This window comes from Microtus pennsylvanicus, chromosome 19, assembly GCF_037038515.1.
Source record: "Microtus pennsylvanicus isolate mMicPen1 chromosome 19, mMicPen1.hap1, whole genome shotgun sequence".
Classification (NCBI taxonomy): Eukaryota; Metazoa; Chordata; class Mammalia; order Rodentia; family Cricetidae; genus Microtus; species Microtus pennsylvanicus.
The window spans coordinates 12206778-12231959 of record NC_134597.1 but is presented as its reverse complement, the minus strand read 5'-3'; the positions used below and the strand labels follow the sequence as shown (position 1 = coordinate 12231959).

General features: G+C 42.6%; 1 protein-coding gene across 1 annotated transcript in view; it reads right to left on the bottom strand.

Annotated features, from left to right (window-relative positions):
- Window positions 1-234: 234 nt before the first annotated feature.
- Window positions 235-25182, bottom strand: part of Tes (testin LIM domain protein) — a 38309-nt gene continuing 13361 nt past the window's right edge. The window contains exons 2-7 of the mRNA XM_075953560.1: window positions 17712-17797; window positions 8574-8826; window positions 7401-7730; window positions 4802-5017; window positions 4353-4511; window positions 235-1433 (exon numbers count right to left, since the gene is read on the bottom strand). Of these exons, the coding sequence (XP_075809675.1) occupies window positions 1245-1433; window positions 4353-4511; window positions 4802-5017; window positions 7401-7730; window positions 8574-8826; window positions 17712-17797 (1233 nt within the window). The 3' untranslated portion in view covers window positions 235-1244. The remainder of the gene's footprint in view (window positions 1434-4352; window positions 4512-4801; window positions 5018-7400; window positions 7731-8573; window positions 8827-17711; window positions 17798-25182) is intronic.

The window sequence follows — 25182 nt, the reverse complement described above, 5'->3', positions numbered from 1 at the left end:
AAAATAGTGACACCTTTAATAAAAACTTCTGCATGACCTAAGTATTACGATTACGAACAAGTCCTGGCTTAAGGCTTCCGAAAACTCCTTCTTTCTCTGCATGCAGACGCTTTATGTCTGTCCTGTTGGAAGAGGATTTTACTTTTGTCAGGGTATTTTTACTCTTGGAGACATCGCCCCCTGCTGTACTAGATACTTAACTGCAAAACGGATGCGGAAAAAAGACAATTATTAAAAGTGTAAGAGACTTTATTTTGAATAGCATATATAACAGTCATTGCATATAATATTTATAGTGCATAGTTACGTGTGAAAGCATACAAGGGGAAACATTAAAAACACCCAAGAATGGGAGTGTGCAGGCAAGAAGACAGCAAGCCCAGAGGTAGCGGAAGAGTGTTTCCATGGCGTAAGACTGAAAATCATGCAAAAACTATCGCCATGGCAGGCAAATGACATCAGCACAAATTACAATTCCCTAAGTACGAAATCTATACATACTCTTTGGATTAAAATAACCTAAGTGAATAGCCTGCTTTTATCATCTAGACAACAAACAAAACAAAAGAGTCTATAAGCAAAGTGCACAGATTGTTCCGCCACATACATATAAAATACCCAAGGCCATCAATGGAGGTCACTGGACGGCAGAAGAGAACACTGAGAGGTAAATACAAAGAAAGGCAATGAGAAGAGTCCCCTCCGCCTCCAGAAGGAGACGCTTCCGAAGGCTTAGGCATTGGGACACCCACTACGCAGCACCCCGAGTGTCTGCAGAAGGAACTCACTGCGCGTCACAATGTTCAATGAGACAGGCTAAGCGAGTGTCACATCAGGCACATCTAATTTCTTTACATTTTCCACGTGAATCAAAGCGTAGGAGTCAACATGTTCATCTCTCCCAGGACACTAGCTTTTAAGTGATATATATTATTTGGCACTAAGGGTACTCCGTTATAAAGATCAATTAAATTCAAGCTTCCAACTCAAAGATTTCATGTGTGGAAATAAAAGCGACAGTTCCTCATTGTTCTCTCTCTATTTTTTTAAATCACATGCTTAAAGCAGTAATTTAAAATTAAGACAGACAAAATTCCTAAGGTTAAAAAAAATACTGGACAAAATCTTCTGGTTTGCTATGTAGTTTTTTTTTTTTCCTTTTATTAGTTTTTCCAATTGCATTGTATCATGAAATGCAGGCCATTGTCAATAGCTATGGCCCAACACTGCTCAGTGTTCTCCTCCTAGGACATCAGCTTCTTGCACTCCACGGAGCAGAAAACCATCCCTTCTACAGGCATGAACTTCTGCCCAATAAGACACTTGCTGCAGCAGGAGCAGAGGAAGCACTCTGTAGACGCGTGCCAGCTGAAGCTATTGTAGGTCACTCTCTGCATTTCCGGGTCGATGGCGTTGTGGCAGCCTTGACACACCTGTGTGGGGATAAAGTCAGCAGAAGACGGTTAGAGACCCACCATGTCCATGTCAGCCACACTGGCACCCAAGGGCAAACGGAACCTGAGTCTTCAGATGGTTAAGTTTGAAAAGGAATGAAAAACAGGCAAGTGATAGCAGCATCTTTGGGAATCACTGAAGCCAGCAGGGATCTGTATATGCTGAGCACAGTGAGAAATAGCAGGTAAAGGCAAACAGGTGGAAGCCGCTCCTAAGCTGCCCCTATGGTGTTACAAATAGGATGTTACTGCAGCCAACCCAGGAGCACTGCATTTGGTTCCAGTTCATTAAAGCTTTGAAGTGGTAACATCATACCTATGGCACGGACATGTCATGCCTATCACATGTGATTATTAATACCACTAATCTCTAGAGAGTAGGAAATTAAAGCCATTTTCAAAGTAATTAAGGATTCAATTAAAAATACTGACAGTACTTGAGAATAATGAGTTCACACCATAAATATAGCTCCGATTAATTAGTTTCCATTTCATCATAATTTATCTGTCATCTAGGCCATGGACTTTAATACTTCCATTCCCTGTACCACTCAGCTTGTGTTCCATGGACAAGGTCTCAGGCTGGGCCCAAATTCTCCACACTTCTCCCTCTGCCTCCCAAGTGCTGAGATAATGGTTGGGCGCCATCATGCCTGATTTATGTCTGCAGACCTGGGGATCAAAGCCAGGGCTTTGCACACAATGCATGTACTGCACCAACTAAACTATAGCCCCAGGCTGCCCTTCAGTGCCCTGTGTGTTATACTCAAATATACAAAGGATGCAGACACACTCATACATACACACACAGCATAATATTTTTCGGAACTGCACATACCTATGAAAAGAGAAAACGATATTCTATTTTATTGCAGAAAACTTATTCAAGAATCTCAAAGCCACCTGTGCAATCAGGGCCTTCAAGGGAACAGTATCCTTTACCACAATGGGCCTGGCAGGATATGTCCTGTGCTCATAAACCTCACATAGCTCAGAGAGCTGTTTCCTCCCATCCTTCTTGCTTCTTTTATTTGAACACGAGATGTGAGGTAGCTAATTCTTTCTTTGTTTTTCAAGACAGGGTTTCTCTATAGCTTTGGAGCCTGTCCTGGAACTAGCTCTTGTAGACCAGGCTGGCCTTGAACTCACAGAGATCCTCCTGCCTCTGCCTCAGTGCTGGGATTGAAGGCGTGCGCCACCACCGCCAAGCAAGATAGCTAATTCTATTTGTTGTAAATGGCTCTCTCACAGGTGGACCCCGTGAGCCTCCCAGATGTGAATCCTGGGTGGCCATGGGATCCCGGAGCACATGGAGACAAACCAAACTAGGTATCTGGCCATATCACATCTCCTCCCAGTTAATGTTTATCTCAGAAATACTGTTTAGACTGAGGCTATTTCTTCAGGTCTAAAAAATAACTGTTTTCTCTGTCACCTTTAAAATAATATTAAAATATCTATTCAAATTAAGCCTGTGAGGCCAATGATCTCCAAAGATTTACATCAGGTAGCACGCTGCATGCACAAACATCTTTCCCCTTCAGGTGGGATAAAGATGTCTTGTTTTAATATTAGGTAAAGCCAATGGTTCACTTTACCGAAAAAGTAACTTTTCTAAAAGAAACAATGGGGCGGTGGTGGCGCACGCCTTTAATCCCAGCACTCGGGAGGCAGAGGCAGGCGGATCTCTGTGAGTTCGAGACCAGCCTGGTCTACAGAGCTAGTTCCAGGACAGGCTCCAAAGCCACAGAGAAACCCTGTCTCAAAAAACCAAAAAAAAAAAAAAAAAAAAGAAACAATGGAGTATTATAAAATTAAATGATTAGACATTCTCTTATAAAGTGGATAGAAAACGCATGAGGTAATGAGTCAAAACTGAAGATGGCAGACATCAAAATTTGCCTTTTTGTCAAAGCATCGTACGTTTAGAACGACATAGGGGTACATATTTTCCTTTCCCAGGAGTTTCCCCTATGTAATAGCTTAGAGAGAACTTAAACTAAACTTAAAAAAAAAAGGTAGGTGCCTATCGTTCTGATAGTCCTGGTTTATGAGCCCGACTATATATGGTCATCTTTTCGCCCTGTATCTGCACTAACATCTCTTGGCCAGCATGCAGCAGCAGCTCTTGGGAACACAATGGATGCAATAAAAAAAAACACACTTGCACATCAAGCACCTGAATGGTCCACACAATAAATCTAAACAGAAAGGTCAGTTTTTTGTTGTACTACATCAGTTCCACGAGGGTTTAAAAAAACAGTCACTGCGTCATTTCCAGGGAGTAAAACAAGGTCCTAATGGGTGAGTTAGTATTATATACAGAAACTATTGAATTTTTTTCAGTGTATTCATTTTAGTATTTTATGTGTATGAGTGCTTTGCCTGCAGTATTTGTCTGTGAATCATGTATGAGCCTAGTGCCTGAAGAGGACATCAGAAACCCTGGGACTGGAGGTTCGGATGATTTTGAGCAGCCATGTGGATGCTTAGAATTGAACTTGGGTCCTCTGGAAGAACAACAAGCTCTCAAAACTGCTGCGCCCATTCTAAAGTCTCCAGAAACCATTTTAAATAGAATCTGATCCATAGATCAGAATAAATAAATAATAATAAATCCATTCATAGTAAGAATTTACTTTTTGGTTAGGAACTTATCAGCAAGCACCATATATAATCTACATGGCAAACGCACAGGTAGAATGAGCCACCTTAAGGTCCCGGCTGTCGTTGCATTTGCAGCTTCTGAACTGCCTGGTTTTAAACAGCCCATGAAGGAACCACAAGCTTTCTTTATATAAGGTTGGCTCTTGGCTTCCCATTTTCAGGAGATCAGAAGAGAGGCGGACACTGAAGTCAGCGGACTGGCTGGGGCCAGTGTGTCCCCGCGTGGCTTACCACGGCATGGTTCTTCACGTAGCAGGGCTTGCACACAGGCTTGTCGTTGACCATCACGTATATCTCTCCCGCCAGGATGTTGTCACAGTCAAAGCAGCAGAAGTGCTTCAGGTGCCAGTTCTGATTTTCAGCTTGGGTATATTCATTGCTGAATATCAGCTGGCCAGAGGAGAAAAGTAACACCCATTAGTCATCTCCTTCTGTAGACCAGTGACAAACCCGGGTTCTCTAGATAGGCAGTTAAATCAACAAGAGCGGATGCCTTCTTGGGGTTCGATATTTGAAAATGGTAACATTACGTCTGAATTTATTACTAAAATCAATTGGTTTCCGATAGTCTTTGGTTAGTTTACTCAGGACACGCCGAGTGGAAAGTAACCAAGTTTCCTGCATGATTAGTGCTTGCCGAAAGCCTGTTGGCTGCAAGCGGGTGGCCCTAGAGAACACACCTCATCACAGCCAGCACAGCGGGGCTTCTCGCTGTCACAGTAATGGCGGCCACAGTATAGCTTCCCATTCTTCCAGAAGTAAATCATGTCGACTAGGAGTTCACCGCAGGTGCTGCAGATGAAACAGGCCGGGTGCCAAAGTTTATCATAGCCAGCCCTTTCCGCGTAGATGGCTGGGTCTCCTTCCTTCATGGTCTGTTTGCAGTAGTAGCATGACTGGAGGAGAGAACCCGAACGAGAATCATCAGACCCTGCTTCAGGGCATATCAAGCAACGGCTTCAAGAGAGGCCATTTCTTGGAGAGGGGAGGACCTTGGACTTCCCACAGGACAGGTAACCCTGACTACTTTTTGGACTGGAGAGGGAGGGGGAGGAGGAATGAGGGGAGGGGGAGGGAAATGGAAGAGGTGAAAATTTGTAATAATAATGAGAGGCTATTTCTAAAGACGTGACAAGACAGAGTGAATACGCCCGTGAAATGGAATTGCTCAGCTTCTTCCTAACCCAACCGCTTCTTTCACCCTGTGTAAAACACAGCGCTGTTTCTTGCGTGGAAGTCACTCAGGGAAAATAATTTCACCTCAATTTTATCAGTTCCCTCAAAAACTATTATCTAAAGCTGATAGAAAACTTTTTGAAGATTAAACGGTATTAACTGATTGCTAACTGCATCTATGAGAAATACATTACGGTTCAGGCCTGATGCTTTGTTTATCTGCATCATGATTCTCCTTCACGTTCAAGTCATTACGAAAAAAGAAAAAAAAACTCTCTGAAGAGACTTTAAAACACTTGCCAATACAGCTGCACACATCAAGTCTGAATCTTAGGTATGGTCTTACAAGCAAAACTAGATTAACCTAAGCATAATTCATTCTTATTTCTGTCTAAAGATAAACTCTGTGATTGAATTTGAGGCCTGTTCCATAAGAGGGAATTCATACTTGTTACTGTAAACCCAGCCAGAACCCATGGCTGAGGTGGTGCTAGGCAGGAGCTCACTACGGTTGTCCAGCGGCACTGATCCAGCCATACACTGCCTTCTACATGTTCCTGTTTATGCTCATAAACAAAGGCTCCCCTCGGCCTTAGTCATAACGAAGGAAGATTCAGATGGCTCAGGGAGCTGAGGCTAGGTGATGGCGAGGGCTCAGCTCCAAAGAGAACGTTTAGAGCACTCAGGGAGTGTCTAGGGAAAAAGGGCAGGAAGAGTCTAAGAACTAGAAAACAGGAAAGCGAGGGCTGTGAAATGTCTTCTGCACTTTTCCAATACAGTTAGGATCACATAGTGGTGGAGGCTGTCTGCACTGGGCCTGCACAGGACTGGGCCAGTCAACAGTCAATCATGCATTAGGGAGGGCCTCACAGGCGGCATGACTTCCTTGCTGAACTATGGGTTACTGGGTTATAGGCAGCCATTGTCTTCATCTGGGTACCCACTAGGCTCCAAAGCAGAGTTCCAACCCCAGGGCCACAGAGTCTTGGTGAAGCTCAGTAGATCATAAAGAACGGAAAGATACGAGTGTGAGAAAGGGACATGGGGAAGATAAGAGAGGGAAGGGACAATCAGGATATATTATATACATGTGTGAAATTGTCAAAGCACAGGTTGACTCAAACTTGAGAAAGGAACAAACGTTTCATTAATACGGGTGTTAATAAAGAGTTCAGCAGGAGTTGACAGGCGTTCCTTTACTATGATCTGCATGTATTACTATGATCTGCATATATGTTAGATACAGAGACCCAGTGTATTCTTTGCCGAAGTCAGTTAAGGAAGCTGATAGTAATGACATCACCCCTCAGTGTTACACTGATGATATTAGCTAATGCTAGCCAATGTAATAAACTACAGAAACATTTGATATATAAAAGATAACTAGTTAACATAAAGATTATGTTTAGAAGAAAATGTTGGGCTAGAGAGAAGTCTCAGCAGTTAAGAGCACCAGCTGAACTGGGCAGTGGTGGCATACGCCTTTAATCCTGCACTAGGGAGGCAGAGGCAGGCGGATCTCTATGAGTTGGAAGCCAGCTTGGAACACAAGAGTTAGTTCCAGGACAGCCAGAGCTATACAGTGAAACCTTGTCTCAAAACAACAACAACAACAACAAAGGGCACCAGGCTGCTCTTCCAGAGAACGTGGGTTCAATTCCCAGCACCCACATGGTAACTCACTACTGTCTATATTTCCAGTCGCTGGGCATCCAAAACCTCTTCCCGTCCATGGGTATTGTGGATATAGAGTACACAGATAGACAGCCAGGCAAAAATCACCCATACACACAATAAATAAATAAATAAATAAATAAAACATTCAATTTCTTTTGAAAGAAACAGATGCTAGGTTGGTTTGTTATATTCAAGTAAGAGGCCAAGGTAAAGCCAACTACTGTGACCACATAAACTCAAGATTATTCTTTAAAATAATCAGAAAATGTAGCTTCAGACAGACCTCCCAAACATAACTCTCCCAGCTCAGTCCAAACTGAAATCTGACTCATTTTCTTTCCCTTGTTCATCCCTTTTAGAAAAAAAAAAAAAGCGTTCTAAGAAAGGAAGCATCTATGAACGCAAGGCAACAGTCCGGCTACTCACATACTGGGTCTTCTTGGGCTTGGCAGACTTGTCCTTGGGCAGCACAGCGGCTGGAGTGTTTCTATCCCCAGCAGGAGTGCGCAGCTTGTCACCCTGGGCGTTCATCTCAGAGGGGAGCTTCACGTCACCCACCCCCAGAGCCTCGCTCTTGTACTTCTTCACAAACTGCTCCATCTCCTTCACTTCCTTGGGTGACAGCTCATGGCACTTAGATGGGTCCTGGTCATGGGCAGGGAGCTGCTTTGCCAGCTGCTTCTTCCGGTACTGTGCCCCCTCCGAGCCTGCCACTGGCTGCTTCTCTTTGGGCAGCATCTGCATGTACTGCCTGGCCTGGAGTGCAGTTAAATGGGCTTAGTCAATCTTTCATAACACACCAGAAACAAGTTTACTCAGGAAGGGCGGTTCATCCTTCGCTATAAACAACTAGAGACAGTAAAACATAAAAAGCAGGTTTCTGTGAACATAGAAACACATTTTTCTCCATGAAATCAGCCCCCTCCATCCAGTTTTTAGAACATTTGCATCGCGACTGTTTGGCTGTGCTGAATCTACAGATGCGTGGCTATGAGAAGATTTTGGGTAGATCACTGTGAGTGCGCGTGGATCAGTGGCTCTTTCTGCACATACAAACGTCACTGCGAGATTTACTGTAATGGTGACCTACTGACCTTGCAATGCTTCATCCACTTGTCATAATAATGGAAGAAGCTTGATGCAAAATCACATTTTTTTGCCTTTTATAGTAAAAGAAATATAATGTTGGAGCATTTTTCTTCAGTTCTAAATAAAGTCAGAAGTGCTATTATTTATTCCTCCTCATCTTGGGAAAAGTTTTGTGAGTATACCAGAAAATCGGGCAGATTGATATAAAAACTCTCAATTATTTTAATCTGATTTTCATATAATTACTAAAATTGTTAGAAAGATTCCCCTAAAATCAGGTAAATTAGACATTCAAAAAAGTCTATGAGTTATCTAGACTCATATTTTAAAATGTAGGAATCGGAACCTAAAGTCTCTATAATGGGAACTCAAGGTAAATAGATGTGTAGCAGTTGACTCTATTACAGAAGGAAGTACTAGGGTACTAAGTACTTCCTAGTTCCTAAGTCTAGCAACAACAGCAAGAACAACAAAAGTCTCCTCCCTCATCCTGCTTCCTCCAGTACTTACCAGTGCCTGGTTCTGGACCGGGGGAGCCCACTCATAGGTAACAGTGTTGATGGAGACATTCTTCTTGGCAGCAACCGGATTGGTCAATATCATAACATTGCGTTTATACATGGGAATTCCATCTGACTTCAGCTTGGCAATCAAGGTGGTGTACTTGGTGTCTTCAAAGAGTTTCCCCACTTTCCGATCCTCCTCAGTGCTCAGGAGGACATCATGTTCTTCTTGTCCGCATTTGCAGTTACGGCATATTTTTCTATAATTTGGGGCAAAGCAGAAAATAACCAACTACACCTAATTGGTGACAGCTACGTATGTGCAGTCCTTCATGGCTCATAAAATCATTTAGAAGGTACTATATATAATAATATAAACAAAAAAGTACTTTCTTGCATGGGGAGGGATGAATATTCATAACTTAAGAAAGACACATGAAAACACATCCTTGCTTTATTAGACTTCGACAAGCCAGGTTATAACTAAAAAGTGCATATTTGAGAAGGCCGGTCTGAGGATGACCTTGTTCCTCACACGTTACCCTCTAACCAAAATAAATAAACACATAGAGCTGCCCAAACTATCACAGCAAGAGATGCCACATCTTCTTCTTCCTATAAGCCGCCTGAGGTGACCTGGGAAGATGGTTCACTACTAGACAAAATTATGCAAATCAAGAGGTTCGAATCTTTGGGTTCATTTTAAGAACTCCCACGAGACTGCCCAGGCCATCAAGGGTACGCATATCTGAAAAAAGCCACCAAGTATCCGGAAGGTACCCTCCTGAGCTCTGTGTTGGAGTCTGTAGGTGCACCCAGGCCAAACAGTAGGGCTGGACACAGGGTCAGTGGCCAAGAAAGAAAATTTGCTGCACGTGCTTCAAAATGTAGAGAGTGATGCCGAACTGAAGAGCTGAGAGGTAGGGTCTCTAGTCATTGAACACATCCACTGGAATGAGATTTACAGAGCTCATGGCCAGACTAACAAGAGCTTCCCCTGCCTCATCCAGATGACCCTCCCTGAAAAGGAACTAACTGTTCCAAAGTCAGAAGGGGAGGGTGCACAGAAGAAAAAGATATCTCAGAAGAAACAAAAACTTATGGCATGGGAGTAAACTCAGCATAAAATAAATACAGATAAAGTGTGTGTGTGTATGTGTGTGTGTGTGTGTGTGTGTGTGTGTGTGAGAGAGAGAGAGAGAGAGAGAGAGAGAGAGAGAGAGAGAGAGAGAGAGAGAGAAGAGAGAGAGAGAAGGGGTGGGGAGGGAGGGAGATCTCACATTCTATTCATTACCTGTTAATATTCCATTGTCTGGGCTTAGTGATATTCTCTCAAAAAAAAACAGATTTTGGTAATGAAAAAGATAGTAAGATGAATGTTGGATTCATCAAGATTAAATACAAAAGAGAAACAGATTTGAGATAAGGAGTGGGAAAAGATGAAAGGTTGAATATCTTCTAGGCTAAACTACTGTAGGATTTGGATTGCCTATGATATGGGATAATGATATCAAGTAGACTACAATAAACAACAATATAGTGTTAACCTTCTGGTGAAACAAAACGCCCTCAAATCTTGAGATCTGGAGAGCAATGTGAAAACTGTGTCAACCACCTTCTCCTCCTGGGGGAAGCATGGAGGGAAAGGCTGAGGAGCAAAGGGTGTCTGGCGAGGACCACACTGGGAAAGGTGACAGAGGAGGTAAAGGGACAGGGGAGCTCTGTGGTATTAAAGTTTTAAGCTTGGATGGAAATACGGGGCAATAAAATCGATCATTTCAAGAAGCATTCTGCAACCTTAGATTACTCAGGAGGCCAACACAGATGCAAATTAGCATAAGATATTGTTAAACATGTGCCAAATCACACAGATCGCTAGCAAAACTTTAGAGCTTAGCTACTCATACCAGAGAGGACACAAGGACAACTACAGGGTGAAGAATTCCACCCAGGAAAGTGTGGGAAAAGGTCAACTAACTCTAAACCATGAGGGATAAAGACAAGAATGGCAGGGGGACTAATCATGTGAAGGTGACTCCTGGACGCTCCTGACATCTCTCTTGAGCGCCATTGGTCTTTGTCTCTCAACAGAAGACTGGAGCCGACGCTGACCCCTTCCCTTCCTGATCTGATGTTTATGAGAGGGAGGTGGTGAGCTGGGATGGGGAGTGTGTTGTAGGGATGTGAACCACAGCTGGTTCCATTCTCTTAACAATGTCTTTCTGCTGTTTCTGTTTTCTTAAGAACTCATAGCATGACTGTCCAAAGAAATAAAAATCAGCAGGAAAAACACAAATACCCAATCCCAGTCCACCAAATACTGAGCACACATTTGTAGTTAGTATATTAATTTTAAGATTTGAAGCTAGAAACTAACCCTACTATCTACAATTCTATTCATATTTTCCTGTAGGTATTTATTATTCAGAGCACAGAGAAGAAAATCAATGGAACACAAGTAATCAGATTCATCAGGAAGGTAGGTAGGAAGGAAGGAAGGAAGGAAGGAAGGAAGGAAGGAAGGAAGGAAGGAAGGAAGGAAGGAAAACTGAATTCTGGAGTTGTACCCTGATGCTCTGACTGGCCACATAAAGGTGTAAAGCATTAGCATCAAGAAGATTCTAACTGGATTTCAGATTTAGAGTTGAAATTTTATGCCAGAACCAGGAAAAACGAAGCGCTAAGAGATAAATGGATGTCTTTGCCAAATAACAAATTCTTATATAATTATATGTTTTTGTGCCTCCCGTGCTCTTAAAATTCTTTCTAGTACATGAACTGGAAACACTAGGCATGCTGTGGAGAGAAGAAACAAGAGAGAAAGAAGACAGGGAGGGGAGAGGGAGAGGAGAGAGACAAAGCGGGGGGCAGTTATGGGGGTGAGCAGGCACATCACTTTTCTTGTACACATCTTGGTCAGGAAACTTTATTTGGTAAAAAATATATGTGGAGAATTAGTGTATTTTATTATAGCTATAAAAGATCCCTTCTTCCCTCTGGTTATCTCATACCCCCATCTAGTGGAGTGGATCTTATCACCCATCTACGGTGTACTCTTCACTCCCCTGCAGTTATCCAAGGGAATGATCTACAAAACTATCGCATGGTGCTTAGATCAAGATTACAGCTACACCTTCTGGGGAGGGAATGAGGCAGAGGAGGAATTTAGTTCTCAAGACAGGTAAACAGATCGTTATAAGCCAGGGCCTATGGGGTGCAGCCTAGCAATCAGCAAAGTGACTGCTTCTCGGAGCAGGCATATAAGGCGACTCAGACTTTGGATTTGGTGACCTAAGTTTGCACCGGTAAATATGTGTACTATAAAACAAAAAGTTTGTTTTTAATGACCACAAAGGACACAATAAGGGAAATGAAACTGCTGGTTTGTAAATATGAGTTTTGGCAAACTGTGGGTACAGGTCCGTTTACTGTTGAAGTTCTAAGTAGCCAATGAAACAAGACCCGCCTCTAGAGCAGTTTTAGCATGTGTGCTTGGTCATCCTTTGGAGGATTCATTGTTTTAATGAAGCATCTTTTTCCTTCCAACCCTTTACCTACCCACTATACCTTTGCCAAGCAAATCCTAGCAGGCTACGCAACACGCCCACAGCCATGGTGAAGAAGAAGAGAAATACGAACGTGTTGTGTTATCCTCAGTTTTCTAAGTAGAGAAAACCTGGTACGGAATAATGAAGAGTTTTAAACTGGGACCGTTGTCTAGCTCTTCCGCATTCTCACTGCCATGGGGACCATCTGGGGATGAACACTTGGCAAGACATGACTCAGAAAGGGCCAACTGAACACCTTCTCTGCTGGACCGCATCACTGCATAGCTGGAGGGAGCGCACACTCCCAGCTCTTCCAACTGCAGCTCCATGCCTACAGTGAAGAACCAGGGACAGGCCACCACAGCAGCAAGCCACCCTAGAACACGGGCAGGTGCCGGGAGCAATGCGGAGATCTCTGTTGGACTAGTTAACAATTATTCTTCAATCATTTCCTAACAATTCTCAGAAGCTAGCCTACAGAGTCTGATGCACGGGGGAAATAGCTGGTGGGATTCAGAATTAAGCTGGTTAAAATCTTCGTTTACTTAAAAAAAAGAGAGAGAAAAGTAGAAGGTTTTTTTTTTAATTAGCACCTAACACACACACACACACACACACACACACACACACACACACACACACGGGGGTGGGGCGGGGAGGGAGGGAGAGAGACTGGTATATAGAACAAACCAAAACTCCAGATTTGATATTTTTATGAAATAACTTGAGAGTTCCTTACTTAAATCCAAGAGAGAATGGAATTTCTAAAGCCTTCACAAAGAAAAACACAGAAATTTACGGTTTCAAGCTGAAAGCAGTCAAAAACTTCAATTTACCCTCCTGACACAGAAATGATTTTCGTACCACGATTCATAAAAATGATTATTTTTCCACTGCCAGCGGTGGAACCTGGAGAGCTCTGGCGCACTGCCAGCTGTCCTGGTGATATAAGACAAGGCTATGCCACCACTACAAGCCGTAATTTAAAAGGCTAGAAGCTGCCCTTTTGGAACAGGGATATACATGTATGGGCATGAGTGTAGGCCTCTGTTACAGAATCCACCACAATGGTTACTCCATTTATGGTAGGGAATCTTCAGCTTTCTACCAGCTTTAAATCAATCAGAAATTCTTCAGCATGTACACGACGATGAAGGAATTTCACCTTTTGTAAAATGCGGCTGTTTTAACATAGGTAAGGCAAAAGTATAATTCCATTGCTTATATGATGCGTGAGTGATTATGGTTGTAAAGATCTTACTATATATTCAATATGAAAAAAATTGGCTATAAATGATTTAAAATCTTGGAATTGTGCCAGACATTTCATAAATACTTACATCTGCATTTTGCTGAAATAATAATTTTTGTTGGAGAGAGATCAACTTTCTTAGTCTCGAGTTTTCCTCTAGTGTTGGACTCTCTAGCACATTAAAGGAGGGAAGAGCTTTCAGATAAAGGATGAAGAAGAGAAGAGCTCTCAGATAAAGGATGTCACTAATCACAAGGATGTCTGTGCCACCAAAATCACACTGCAGAGCAGACGGCCTGATGAAGCACAAAGTTGCCTGGTTGTGAGGGTGAACATGTGTTCCAGTTTCTAACGTGGCCTGGGGAGGACTTTGTCAAGCTTTGGGGGTCAAGTTCAGCTCTGCCTCCGTAAGCCATGGCATTGGTAAGGTATTTGTTTACTTTCCTAAGTATGCTTTCTCCTAATGGGTGTTAGGAAGAATAATGGGCATAAAATGCTGTGATAGGCAGACTAAGGCCACCCTAAGATTTCACCCCTGATCACTCAAGCCCTTCAAAAGGAACGGAAACAGAATCAGAGGGACGGGGGACACAGAAAGATCCTAAGCACTGCTGACTGGAAATGGAAAGGACTATACGTCAAGGTATGTGTGTGGCTTCGACAGGTGACAGCAACCTCATCTGAAAGGTAACGAGGAAATAGGGACCTCCGTTGTCCAACAACAGCAAAAATCAAATTCTATAAACAGCAGGCCTGAGCAATTAGATACAAATGAAACAAAACACACCAAGACTTTGATAGTGGCCTTCTGAGATGCCAAGAAACAGAATAGCTATGCTGTCCCTTCTCCCTGTAAGTATAAGAACCGAGGCTCAGTTAACTCATAGGTGGTGTTTTTGCATACTCAATTTGTGGTAATCAGTTACACAGAAAAGAAACCCACCACATTTGTGGCATACAGAAAGGGTTCATAAATTATATATATAAACTCATTGGCACAAACAAGTCATTATAACATTTTTGAAGTTTTGCTATTTAAATAAAGTTTGACAAACCTCTATAAGTACAAATATTTACTTTTAGTTTGCTATAACTTTTGTGACTCCTTCTCAACTTCCATTCACCTCTCGGATCCATGCATCACCTGCGGCACTCTGTGTTGTTCCCAGAGGCTGACCATATAAGGGGGGGGCTCCCCTGAACTCCGCAATGAAACAACGCAAGGCACTAGCCAGAGGCTTATGAGTGAAGCCTGAATACACCTCAGTATTCAGGAGAAATGATCTCTAACTTGGGAATGTGTTAGATCACAGATCACTTCGCCCCCCCTCCAGTCCATATGCTGTATTCCCACCGCCTAAGAGAAGCCTGGTTAAAGATAAGCTTCCGCCGGGGGGGGGGGTGGACTAGGGATCAATGAGGTCATACAGAAAGGGTCCTAGTTGGATAGGACTGGAGGGCATACCTAACACATGGACGACTCTGTCCCATGTACGTGTGAATGCCTTGAGAATGCATAGTGAGAAAGCGACCGCCTACAACCTAGAAAGCAGACTTTTGACAGACTTCCCAGCTTTCGCGATGGCTGGAGCAACACATTTGTACTTAATCCACCAGATCTGTGCTGTTTTGTTATAGCAGCTGGAGCTAACTAATACAGCGGGCAACATTAGTGCACGATCTAAGAATTTCTGTTTCTAGTGCTGGGAGGTAGTATCTCCCTGAGCATGGACATATGTGGAAAGAAATTCATGGAACTTGGGGAAATAACATGGAATAAGTAGTTGGGAGTACATGATGCTCAGAAGAAGGAGGATGACTGGATAAACAAGTAGGGGCCAGACGCTGAAGTCTGCCAACAAAGGCCAAAGAAGGTGATGAAATGGATAGGTCCATGGGCACAGAGGATTCTTAAACAACGAAGACGTCCACAGCAATACTACCAAACCATTGTCAGCATCCCATTCTGTGGCTACGAGGAGGCTGCATTGGGAAAGAGGTACAGACCTGAATCCTATATGTCAGGACTGACAGTGATGATAAAGGTGATTCAGTGGCTGCAGACCCCATGCCTCTGGTTCGCAAACAGCATCTTTGTTTGCACTTAGGACCCCTGGTCTGGACTATTTCACTACGACTGTACCAAACAGGAGCTAGAGAGATGGCTCAGGGGTTAAGAGTAGTTGCTCTTCTTCCAGAGGGCATAGGTTCAGTTCCCAGCATCCACATGGATGCTAACAATTGTCTGCAACCCCAGTTTCTGTGAGAATCATACGCCCTCTTTTTGCTTTTGAGAGCATTAGCCACACATGTGGTGGACAGAGACACACACGCAGGCAAAATACCCATATACATTAAATAAATAAATAAACAAATAAGTACTTTAAAATATATTTAAAAAATACTGAAAACTAGTATAGGTCAACGGCATCTGCCTCTGGTCTTCCAGTTAAGGATGCTGGGGACCGATGAGAAATCATACCACAGAAATGTGTCTGGACCCCTGCCAGGAGAATGACAACATTACTCAGAAATATCATCTGGTAGACCATACAGGCACCAGCTGGGCTGGAGGCCGACCTCTAATATTTATGACGCTTGGACTCTCAGTCTCTGGCCAGTTTATCAAAGCGGCCTGTGTAATAAAGGTAAAGAATTGATTTTCATGCCATGAAGGTCTGCTCTTGCCTGGCCAATGTTTGAAGAATTTGAAAATAGCAGACGATAGCGATCTGCAGGATAGAAATTACCCAGACAAAGAAGTTACTCTAAACTAGTCTGGTTTACAGAGGAGGAACTCTCTCTTAGGAAGGAGCTTTACAAATCTCACGAGCAGTAGACACAACTGCATAGCTGAAAACACGGTGTCCAGCAGGGGGCGATGTGTCCCTCCGCAAATCAACAGTAGTCACAAAGGATGCCGACAGTAAGGTGAAATGGTCACCCACCCACCCAGATATCTTCGGGTTCCACACTCATGGGTTCAATAAACAGAAAGAATAGAACAAACAAACATCTGCTGTTCTGCCCCAAACTGTACAACAGAGCAATTAGTCACCGACAGAAATGGGAAGAAGTGTGTGGCTAGAACACACGAGACTTTCATGATGAGATCTGAGCTTCTGACTTTTCAGTAGTACGAGGAGATAACCTCTAATCCTGAGAAACTATTTTCTGTTCAATGATACTATCTTTGTACGTCCCTACAGACACGAGAGCTATGTTAAGACTGGAATTTACAAACCCAATGGAAAATTCTAAGTAAGTTCTTTGAAAATAAACAACAAAAATAAAGAACAGAAGCATTACTTCTGGAAATGGTCAAGTTTCTGTTGCCATTGCTTTTTCAGACATTTTTGTCTATTACCTAGAGCTTATTAAATATGCAAGCTTTCAAAGGAGACAAATATGCCAGATTTTATTATGTCCCTCTCCCGCTTACGCTGTACACAGCCATAATGGATGTTGAGACCTTTTATTCTAGTGTTGCACGGTAACCCTAGGCATGGAGGTAGTCATGAAGTGGTCAGTTCAACATGGTCTGGGCCTACAGTTCAGTGGGGGAATGTTTGCCTTGCGTACAAGAGGCTCTGGGTGCAATCCTCAGAAGTTCAAAAGAAAACCTTGCCGCAGGGCAACCATTATCTACCGATAACTGATTTATAGTTTTCTTGACAATATTATGCTGCCTCTAACTTCCAGCAGGCATGTGGAAGACCTCTGATGTCCTTTGAAAGAGCATGCTTCCATTTTTAGATTTACGGGCTACAAATAAGATCTATTCAAAGTATCAGTTTTGATCCTGTACTTCTGTGATGGAGGAAGGTCATATGAGCATCATTCAAAAATTGGCAACTTCTTTTAAAAGGCTCAAGTTCCTGAAAGTTTCTCAGTAACAGATTGACCCAAGAGAAGGTTTTCAGAACAAACTTAAGTGTTACTTCCTGACAACGAGGATATGAGCCCACAAATGACACACACTGATCGGCCTGCAGAGGCAGGCTGAGCCATGCAGAGTTGACTATTAGTACCAAGTTAATGAGCAGTCCTCAGAGGGATTACCACAAACTCCTCTGCCACTCAGAAAGGGCATATTCCGTGGAGATGGTGGGGAGGAAGAAATCAAGCAACTCTTCCTGTGATCGTTATCGCCCAAACCACTCCGTTGTACTTCATGACATGAACGTAGAACAGTCTCACTTTTACTAACTTCTTAGAAAACAGAAGCCCCGCAACTAAGCAGCTGGTCAAGAGTTTGTCACAGTGCACGCACGCTGTCCCAGGGGCACTGCCCGACAGGAGAAAACGCTGATGATAGATACTATGGTAGGTTTCAAGAGCTCACCTCCAGAAGTGCAGTTCAAACCCTTCACAGTTGTCTTTGCATTTCAGACAGGGGGCTCCAAATCCTTGCTCATGACCTAAGCCCATCTGTTAAGGGGGGGAAAAAAAGGGGAAGCTATTATTATGAATTTGAAAAAATTTTAAAAATTCAATAAACCACACTTTTTAATTCCACTTAACACTCTTGTTGATGTAACTCTCAAACAAATCTTTTATGGGTTTCACATTGTTCAGCCAACGAAGGCATCAAGTATATAAATGGAGCCCTGCAAGCCTGTGCACAGTATACTTTATGCTCTCATTGCTTTTGTCAGGAAAGGAGAAGAAGCGAATACAACTTGCTAGAGACTACAAACACTGAAAGGCACAAAACTCATGAATTTACGTTTTGCCCATTATGTGCCCAGAATACCTCAAATACCGGCAGAGTTCAAAGGGCAGAGACTGGAAAGCGAATAAATATGCGAAAGAGTTTAGGAATTACAATTCAAATATTATTTTATATCATGAAAATACAATCAAAGCAACTAAAAATATTTATTGAATCCCTGAAGCAGTATTCTTTATTTCTTACTATTGAATTAAAATCTTACAAAACCGCACAAAACACTCAGGAAGCAGGCAGCACTATCACACTTTTTCTCTCTCTCTCTCTCTCTCTCTCTCTCTCTCTCTCTCTCTCTCTGTCTTTTCTTTTGTGGTTTGTGTGTGTGTGTGTGTGTTTTATAAGAGAGGGTTTCTTTGTGTAGCCCTGGAGGTCCTGGAACTCACTCTGTAGACCAGGTTGGCCTCAAACTCACAGAGATCCACCTGCCTCTGCCTCCGAGCGCTGGCATGAAAGGTCTGCGCCACCACCACTGCCCAGCTCGTTCTCTGTTCCTTAAAGATGATTTCACCGAAACCCAAGAAGTTTTCAGAATTTGCTCAGGATCAAAAGGTCAGCACATTCCGGAACTTACCTGGACACCTCCACCCTGAGGACTACCTCTCATAGTACCTACCCAGAGGGGTTATGAAGGCTGCCAAGGGAGAAGAACAGTCAACAGGCTTGGCCAACTGTAAATCTAGATTTGACAATGACCAGCCTGGTGAGACAGCTACGATGGCACAACTGTGGTACTTTTATATAAGGGTGAGGAGCAGCTGTCTACTTGGACTTGAACCAAACAAGTATCAACAGCTAGAGAAGTAGACTATAGCCGCTTTCCTAAAGTGGTATAATACCGAACTGTAGTCTAAATGCATACATAACCTTGTTCCCAAAGGAAAGGGTATCTCTCAGTCCTCATCAAAGAAGTGTGTTTTTGTACTAGATGGAAACTATTATGGAACAACTGACTTTGGGATATGACACATCTACCATATGGCTCAGAGAACATCGAGGGTGTGGTGAGACACTGTGTGAGCCAGAGGACCAGATACTTGCAGCTGGATAGTAACATCTGGATATGAAAGGGAAGCTTTATCCATGAACACTCTCAACAATATGGTTGTCTAAATGACATGTTACATAGGAGATCCTTGAACTCATAAGAACACTAAGATACATGCTCACATGATGTTGATGGATGGAACTGAATTAGACAGAGATTCCAAACACACATACGTTCATCTTTTCTGCCTCTGCCTCCGAGCGCTGGCATGAAAGGTGCCAAGACTGAGTGAAGGCACCAAAAGTGTCCCTGACAGAGGAATTAAGTAACTAAGGGTGGCGAGAGATTACACCAGTATATACTGTGTCCTTCTGGGACACAAGGGAAGAAGTCCTAATTAAAAACAAAACAAAAATAAAGACACCTAGTTTTCAGAACCACTAATATCAACTAAAGTCACGAGATTGAATTTTGAGCTGGCCATGAACTTTTATTGCCTATGACAGAAGTTATTTTACATCTCCACAAGCTGGGTTACAGAACTTAAAGCTCACTGACACCCACCTGAAGATCTCTATCTTACATCATAGGGGAAGAATTTCTCTACTCCAGCTCTCTTCTCCAACCTCAGTTGTGACGAGCCAGTGCAATAGCACTCTAAGAACAGACATTAGTGATCCTCACTCTCATTCCGTGGTCAGTAGCTGTGCCCGCTGCCAGACTGAGTTGTAATGTGGAATGCAGTTCTACAACCCAATACAGCAACGTTGTCGGTAGCTGTACAAGTGTGCGATGAGTTTCTTCTGATCTGCTCCTAACTGCGGCATTTGCCAATCTGTCAGTCTCCTCTCGAGAGTCGAGCCTAACGTAGATGATGGAAACGATACTAATCCTACTTTGTAGAGAAACACCAACCCACCCACCCCTGACTTCTTTAAGGTCCACTCCCTTCTTCTAATGTACACTGTCAGAAGACCTGAGCTTCCCAGTTCCTTTGAATTTCAGCTCAAGATCCCTATCTGTTTTCTAAATCCTCATCAATTTCTCTCTCTCTCCTTTACTTCATGGTGGGGATTCCCTGAAATATAAGACCCAGAATTCTCACCACACTTCTTCCCTCCTCTTTGTCCCCGGCAAAGACCACTCGAACTGGGCAGAATCCTGCTTTTCACAGAAAAGATGATCGTTATTTTTAGACACCCAAGTCCTACAGGCTAGTTTCTGTCTGGCTCTCTGTTCTTGAGAACTGCTGGGGAGAAATTTTTAACAAATGTGTTATCTAAGGATACTTAGGATGTAGTCTTTGTGAATGTGTTATCTAATGGTACTCAGGATGCAGTCTGTGTGACTGTGTTATCTAATGGTACTCAGGATGCAGTCTGTGTGACTGTGTTATCTAATGGTACTCAGGATGCAGTCTGTGTGACTGTGTTATCTAATGGTACTCAGGATGCAGTCTGTGTGAATGTGTTATCTAATGGTACTCAGGATGCAGTCTGTGTGAATGTGTTATCTAATGGTATTCAGGATGCAGTCTGTGTGACTGTGTTGTCTAATGGTACTCAGGATGCAGTCTGTGTGAATGTGTTATCTAATGGTACTCAGGATGCAGTCTGTGTGACTGTGTTATCTAATGGTACTCAGGATGCAGTCTGTGTGACTGTGTTGTCTAATGGTACTCAGGATGCAGTCTGTGTGAATGTGTTATCTAATGGTACTCAGGATGCAGTCTGTGTGACTGTGTTATCTAATGGTACTCAGGATGCAGTCTGTGTGACTGTGTTATCTAATGGTACTCAGGATGCAGTCTGTGTGACTGTGTTATCTAATGGTACCCAGGATGCAGTCTGTGTGAATGTGTTATCTAATGGTACTCAGGATGCAGTCTGTGTGACTGTGTTATCTAATGGTACTCAGGATGCAGTCTGTGTGACTGTGTTATCTAATGGTACTCAGGATGCAGTCTGTGTGACTGTGTTATCTAATGGTACCCAGGATGCAATCTGTGTAGGATGGAATGGAAGAGTGAAGTGGGAAGGCCTCGGTGTTCGCTCCTTCTCAGCTAAGGCAAACTGGCCACTTAAGACAATGAAAGCGAGATCCTTCAACTCATATGAACACTAAGATTTATGTGATTACATGTAATAGTGATATAAGAGTTAGCTTCACCAGTTAATAAGAAAATGATGTAATTGTATTGTATAAATGGGAGAGAAGTAACAGAAAACTGTGAAGAAAAAGAAAGATCATCCAAGAAGAGTCAAAGAAAGTGTGATTTTGTTCCACAGTGTCACCAGCCACATTTAAAGATTTTTCAAAATCAATTTTCTCCTCTGGGTTTTGTGTAGATAAGGAAAGGATTGAATCAGAATGACTCCAGCCTTTAAAAAAAAATTAAAATTAGGGTTGTAAATCAACATGTTGGGTAACTTTATCTACTCTTAGCCACTTGTCAACCTATCAAAGCTAAATTGCTAAACATAAAATGATCATTTGAGAAAGGCAGTGTATTATCAGCTCATACAAGCCACAATCATTTGGACCTCAGTGTGCAAAGTATGTGTAGGATACAAGCAACCCCAGTTGTGAGTGGCACTTTGGGTTCTGTCATGCATGGCCAGTTCACCAGCTCTGTGTGACGGAATTCCCTGCAGAACCAACAACTGGTGCCTAAGAACACATGGTTCTCATAAGCACACAAGTTCCGAAGCTGTTTACTTCATATAATTTTAGCAACACATTCTGGCCATTGTCAATAGAAGGATATGACAGATTAATTTTTCTTTTTCATTGCCCAAGCAAACAGGTCCTCTGGATTGACTATATTCGGAGAAATCATAGCTGGGCTTTGAGAATTCCATCACGGTCCTCTAAGAGAACAGCAGTCACTCTGTGGCAGCTATCCCGAAATACTAGCCACAGGTAAGTAGCCATAACTGTAGGCTCCAGAAACGCAGCTTACATTTCCATGACCTGAGTCTCCAAGCCCCTGCTTCCCTCTGTTTATCTTAGAGTTAGAAAGGGAAATGGCATCAATTTCTCCATAATCATAATGTCAAGAAACCAGATATGTTGGCAACATTTCAAGTGACCCTCTTGATCCAAAGCAGAGGGATCGCATGTCAGACACTTGAAAGAGGAAGGGGGTGGGGAAGAAGAAGGGTATGAAACATCTGGTCTTTCAAACATGGTCTGGGTTGATTTGGAGACAATTCGGATCTGGAAGATATTATACAGTGTTCAGGGTGAGGTCATGTGAGCTGCGCTGCCTTATAACCAACTTTCCCTGTGGAGCAAGTGTTCCTAAGATTGTTTAATCACCTTGGAATGAGGCTTCCTGAGGAAAATGATATGGATATGAAACGCCCATAGTCTATGTTCTCTTCCGTGCGTGCATTGTTTACTCACATATAGGAAACATAGGCACACATACATGCAAGTGTACACAAAGACACACATCTATGTGTGTGCATGTATTTATATTATAGTCACAGACAAATGAATGGCATTTCTAAACAATGCTTCTCATAGAAGCAGAGTAGTTTCTGTGAAGCTCCACCTCCACTTTCAATCGGTAAGTCTTGACTCTTCTCTGACGCAAGGTCTCAGACTGCTGGGATTGTTCCCAATCTCCACCGTGATACATATACATCTTCCAAAGGTAAGAAAACAGATAAATTATCCATAGTAAAACCTTTAGGTTTACCGTTTTTTTTTAATTTCGAAGATCAAAAGTTCCTATTTTCACCCATTTCAAAATATATGAGAGAAATACTAAAGCAAGGGTTGTGAGCAGTTGCCTCATCACCTCACTGAGAGCGCAAAGTCTTCTCAATCCATTGCAGGTACACTTATTGTGGGCCGAGCCCTGAATACGCCAGGATGCTCTCTCATCCGTAGCCAGTATCCATGATCAAGCTCTCGGCATGGCCCTGTAGTGCCACACTCTGACGGAGCCCTCCTCCTGTATGTCATCCAGCTGCTTCAAAAATTAACTCACCACACAGTGCTCTTCTTACCAGATACTTTTAATGTATAATGAATTCCTCTTTTCTCCAGTGTCAGAGGAGTCACTTTCAAACCCACCCTGCCTCATTTCTTCCATGTCCCCTCCTGCAGCAGACGATAATTAAATATCCGTGGAGCTGCTAAAGCTTAGAGAAAAACATCAGTATCTTACCCCAAACAATTCCCACCATTTTTACAAGAATGTCTCTGGAAGGGATTAGGACAGTCACAGCAACAGCCCATACTTACTGGGTGCTCCTGCTGCCAGGCATGGTTCCGTCTCCCATGAATCAACAACTCGTGGGACCCCTCTAACAGGCTTAGAGAGCACGTCAGGTACTATAGATGCCCATATTTTCAATGATAAAGTGACTTGTGATGAAGGAGGCACACTATGAATACGGGTACAAGCAGTGATTACCGGCACCTTGCTTCATCTCTTTAGTCGAATGGCCACATTAAAACAGATTTTTGCTTCCTCCTTACAAATAATTTCCTTCTCTATATGTTGGTTGTTCACTCTGTCGGGACAGAGGATAACTTTCTTTTAAATCCTCCAAACCCCATCCTCCTTCTCAAACATATGCAAGCATACACAACCATACATATACATACGCAGGTATAAATGCTTATAAAATACTATATACAATACCAGGATTAATTCGTAGGAAATTACAGTGATATATTTATGAGAAAATCTCCACAATTCTATAACACATGAGGGTTTTCTTTTAAGAACACAAAGAAAAAGTAGAAAAGGTTTTGTGTAAGGGTCTGTATAAGATCTCTTACAGAAATCCACCTGAAAAAAAAAAAGAAAGAAACAGGGCCTTTGTCTGAGAATATTACCACATGACTAAAATTAGGGAGCACTTATGGCCAATCATCCTTATATATAGTGTTAAGTGAGCATTCAAAGGCCAATCTGACCACAGAATAGTATTAGGGACAACGTAATTTAGGTTTCATATATTTTGGGTGAACAATGAATAAAAAAATTGTCATATATCTCCTAAGTTTAAGCAGGTTCCTTAGAAACACTTTCAGTGAATACTTTTAAATTATATTTGTTATGACCTTTAATAGATGTCCTCTTGCATAAGCTTCGCTAGGAAAAGGCCTCCCCCTGAACCTGTTACTTTGAGAAAACCCAAAGCAAGCTGTAAAGATGCCACAGTTAATAGCACTATCATTGTTGCTGAAATCACTTCTTAATTAAGATTGGTTCCACTGAAGGACTCTGCCATGGGAAGTGCTTAAGAAACATGTCCTGAAAACCTTCTCTTTATTAGCTATAAAAGGGACTTTCAGAACCTGCATCTGTGGGAGTTCCTCAGAAGAAGGTGGATTGCAGCAAATGTTCCTAACTTGGTCTTGTGTCGGTCACTACCTCCACAGCTGGCTCCAAAGAGGGACCACTCAGACAGAAGTACACTAAGAAGCTTTATGAAGACAGTGCACCCCAGAATTTGAATAGTGCCCCCATTCATGACATGTGTGAGGTCTGTTGCGTAACTGCTTCAGGAGTACTCCACTGTAACACGTTAGTAGGAACAGGGGAAGGTGACCACACAGTCAAATGACTTACTGTCCCCTGTTCCCTGCCTATCTCTTCGGAGTGTATGCAGGAACAAGGGAAGTACAGGCATGCTCAGTGGGGTGGAGGAGCCAAGTTCTGAGTTTCTCCCTAACGGGAGAGGAAAAAGAGTTGAACAAATGTCCTCAGGGTGTGCGTGTGCATCCTTTGGCTATATGCCCAAGAGTGGTATTGCTGGGTTTTGAGGTAGACTGATTTCCGATTTTCTGAGAAACTGCCATACTGATTTTCAAAGTGGTTGGACAAGTTTGCATTTCCACCAGCAATGGAGGATTGTTCCCATTACTCCACATCCTCTCCAGCATAAGCTATCATTGGTTTTTTGATCGTAGCCATTCTGACAGGTATAAGATGGTATCTCAGGGTCATTTTGATTTGTATTTCCTTGATGGCTAAGGATGCTGAGCAATTCATTAGTGTTTTTGGCAATTTGAAATTCTTCTCTTGAGAATTCTCTGTTTAGATCTATATCTTTTAATTGGATTATTTGGTAT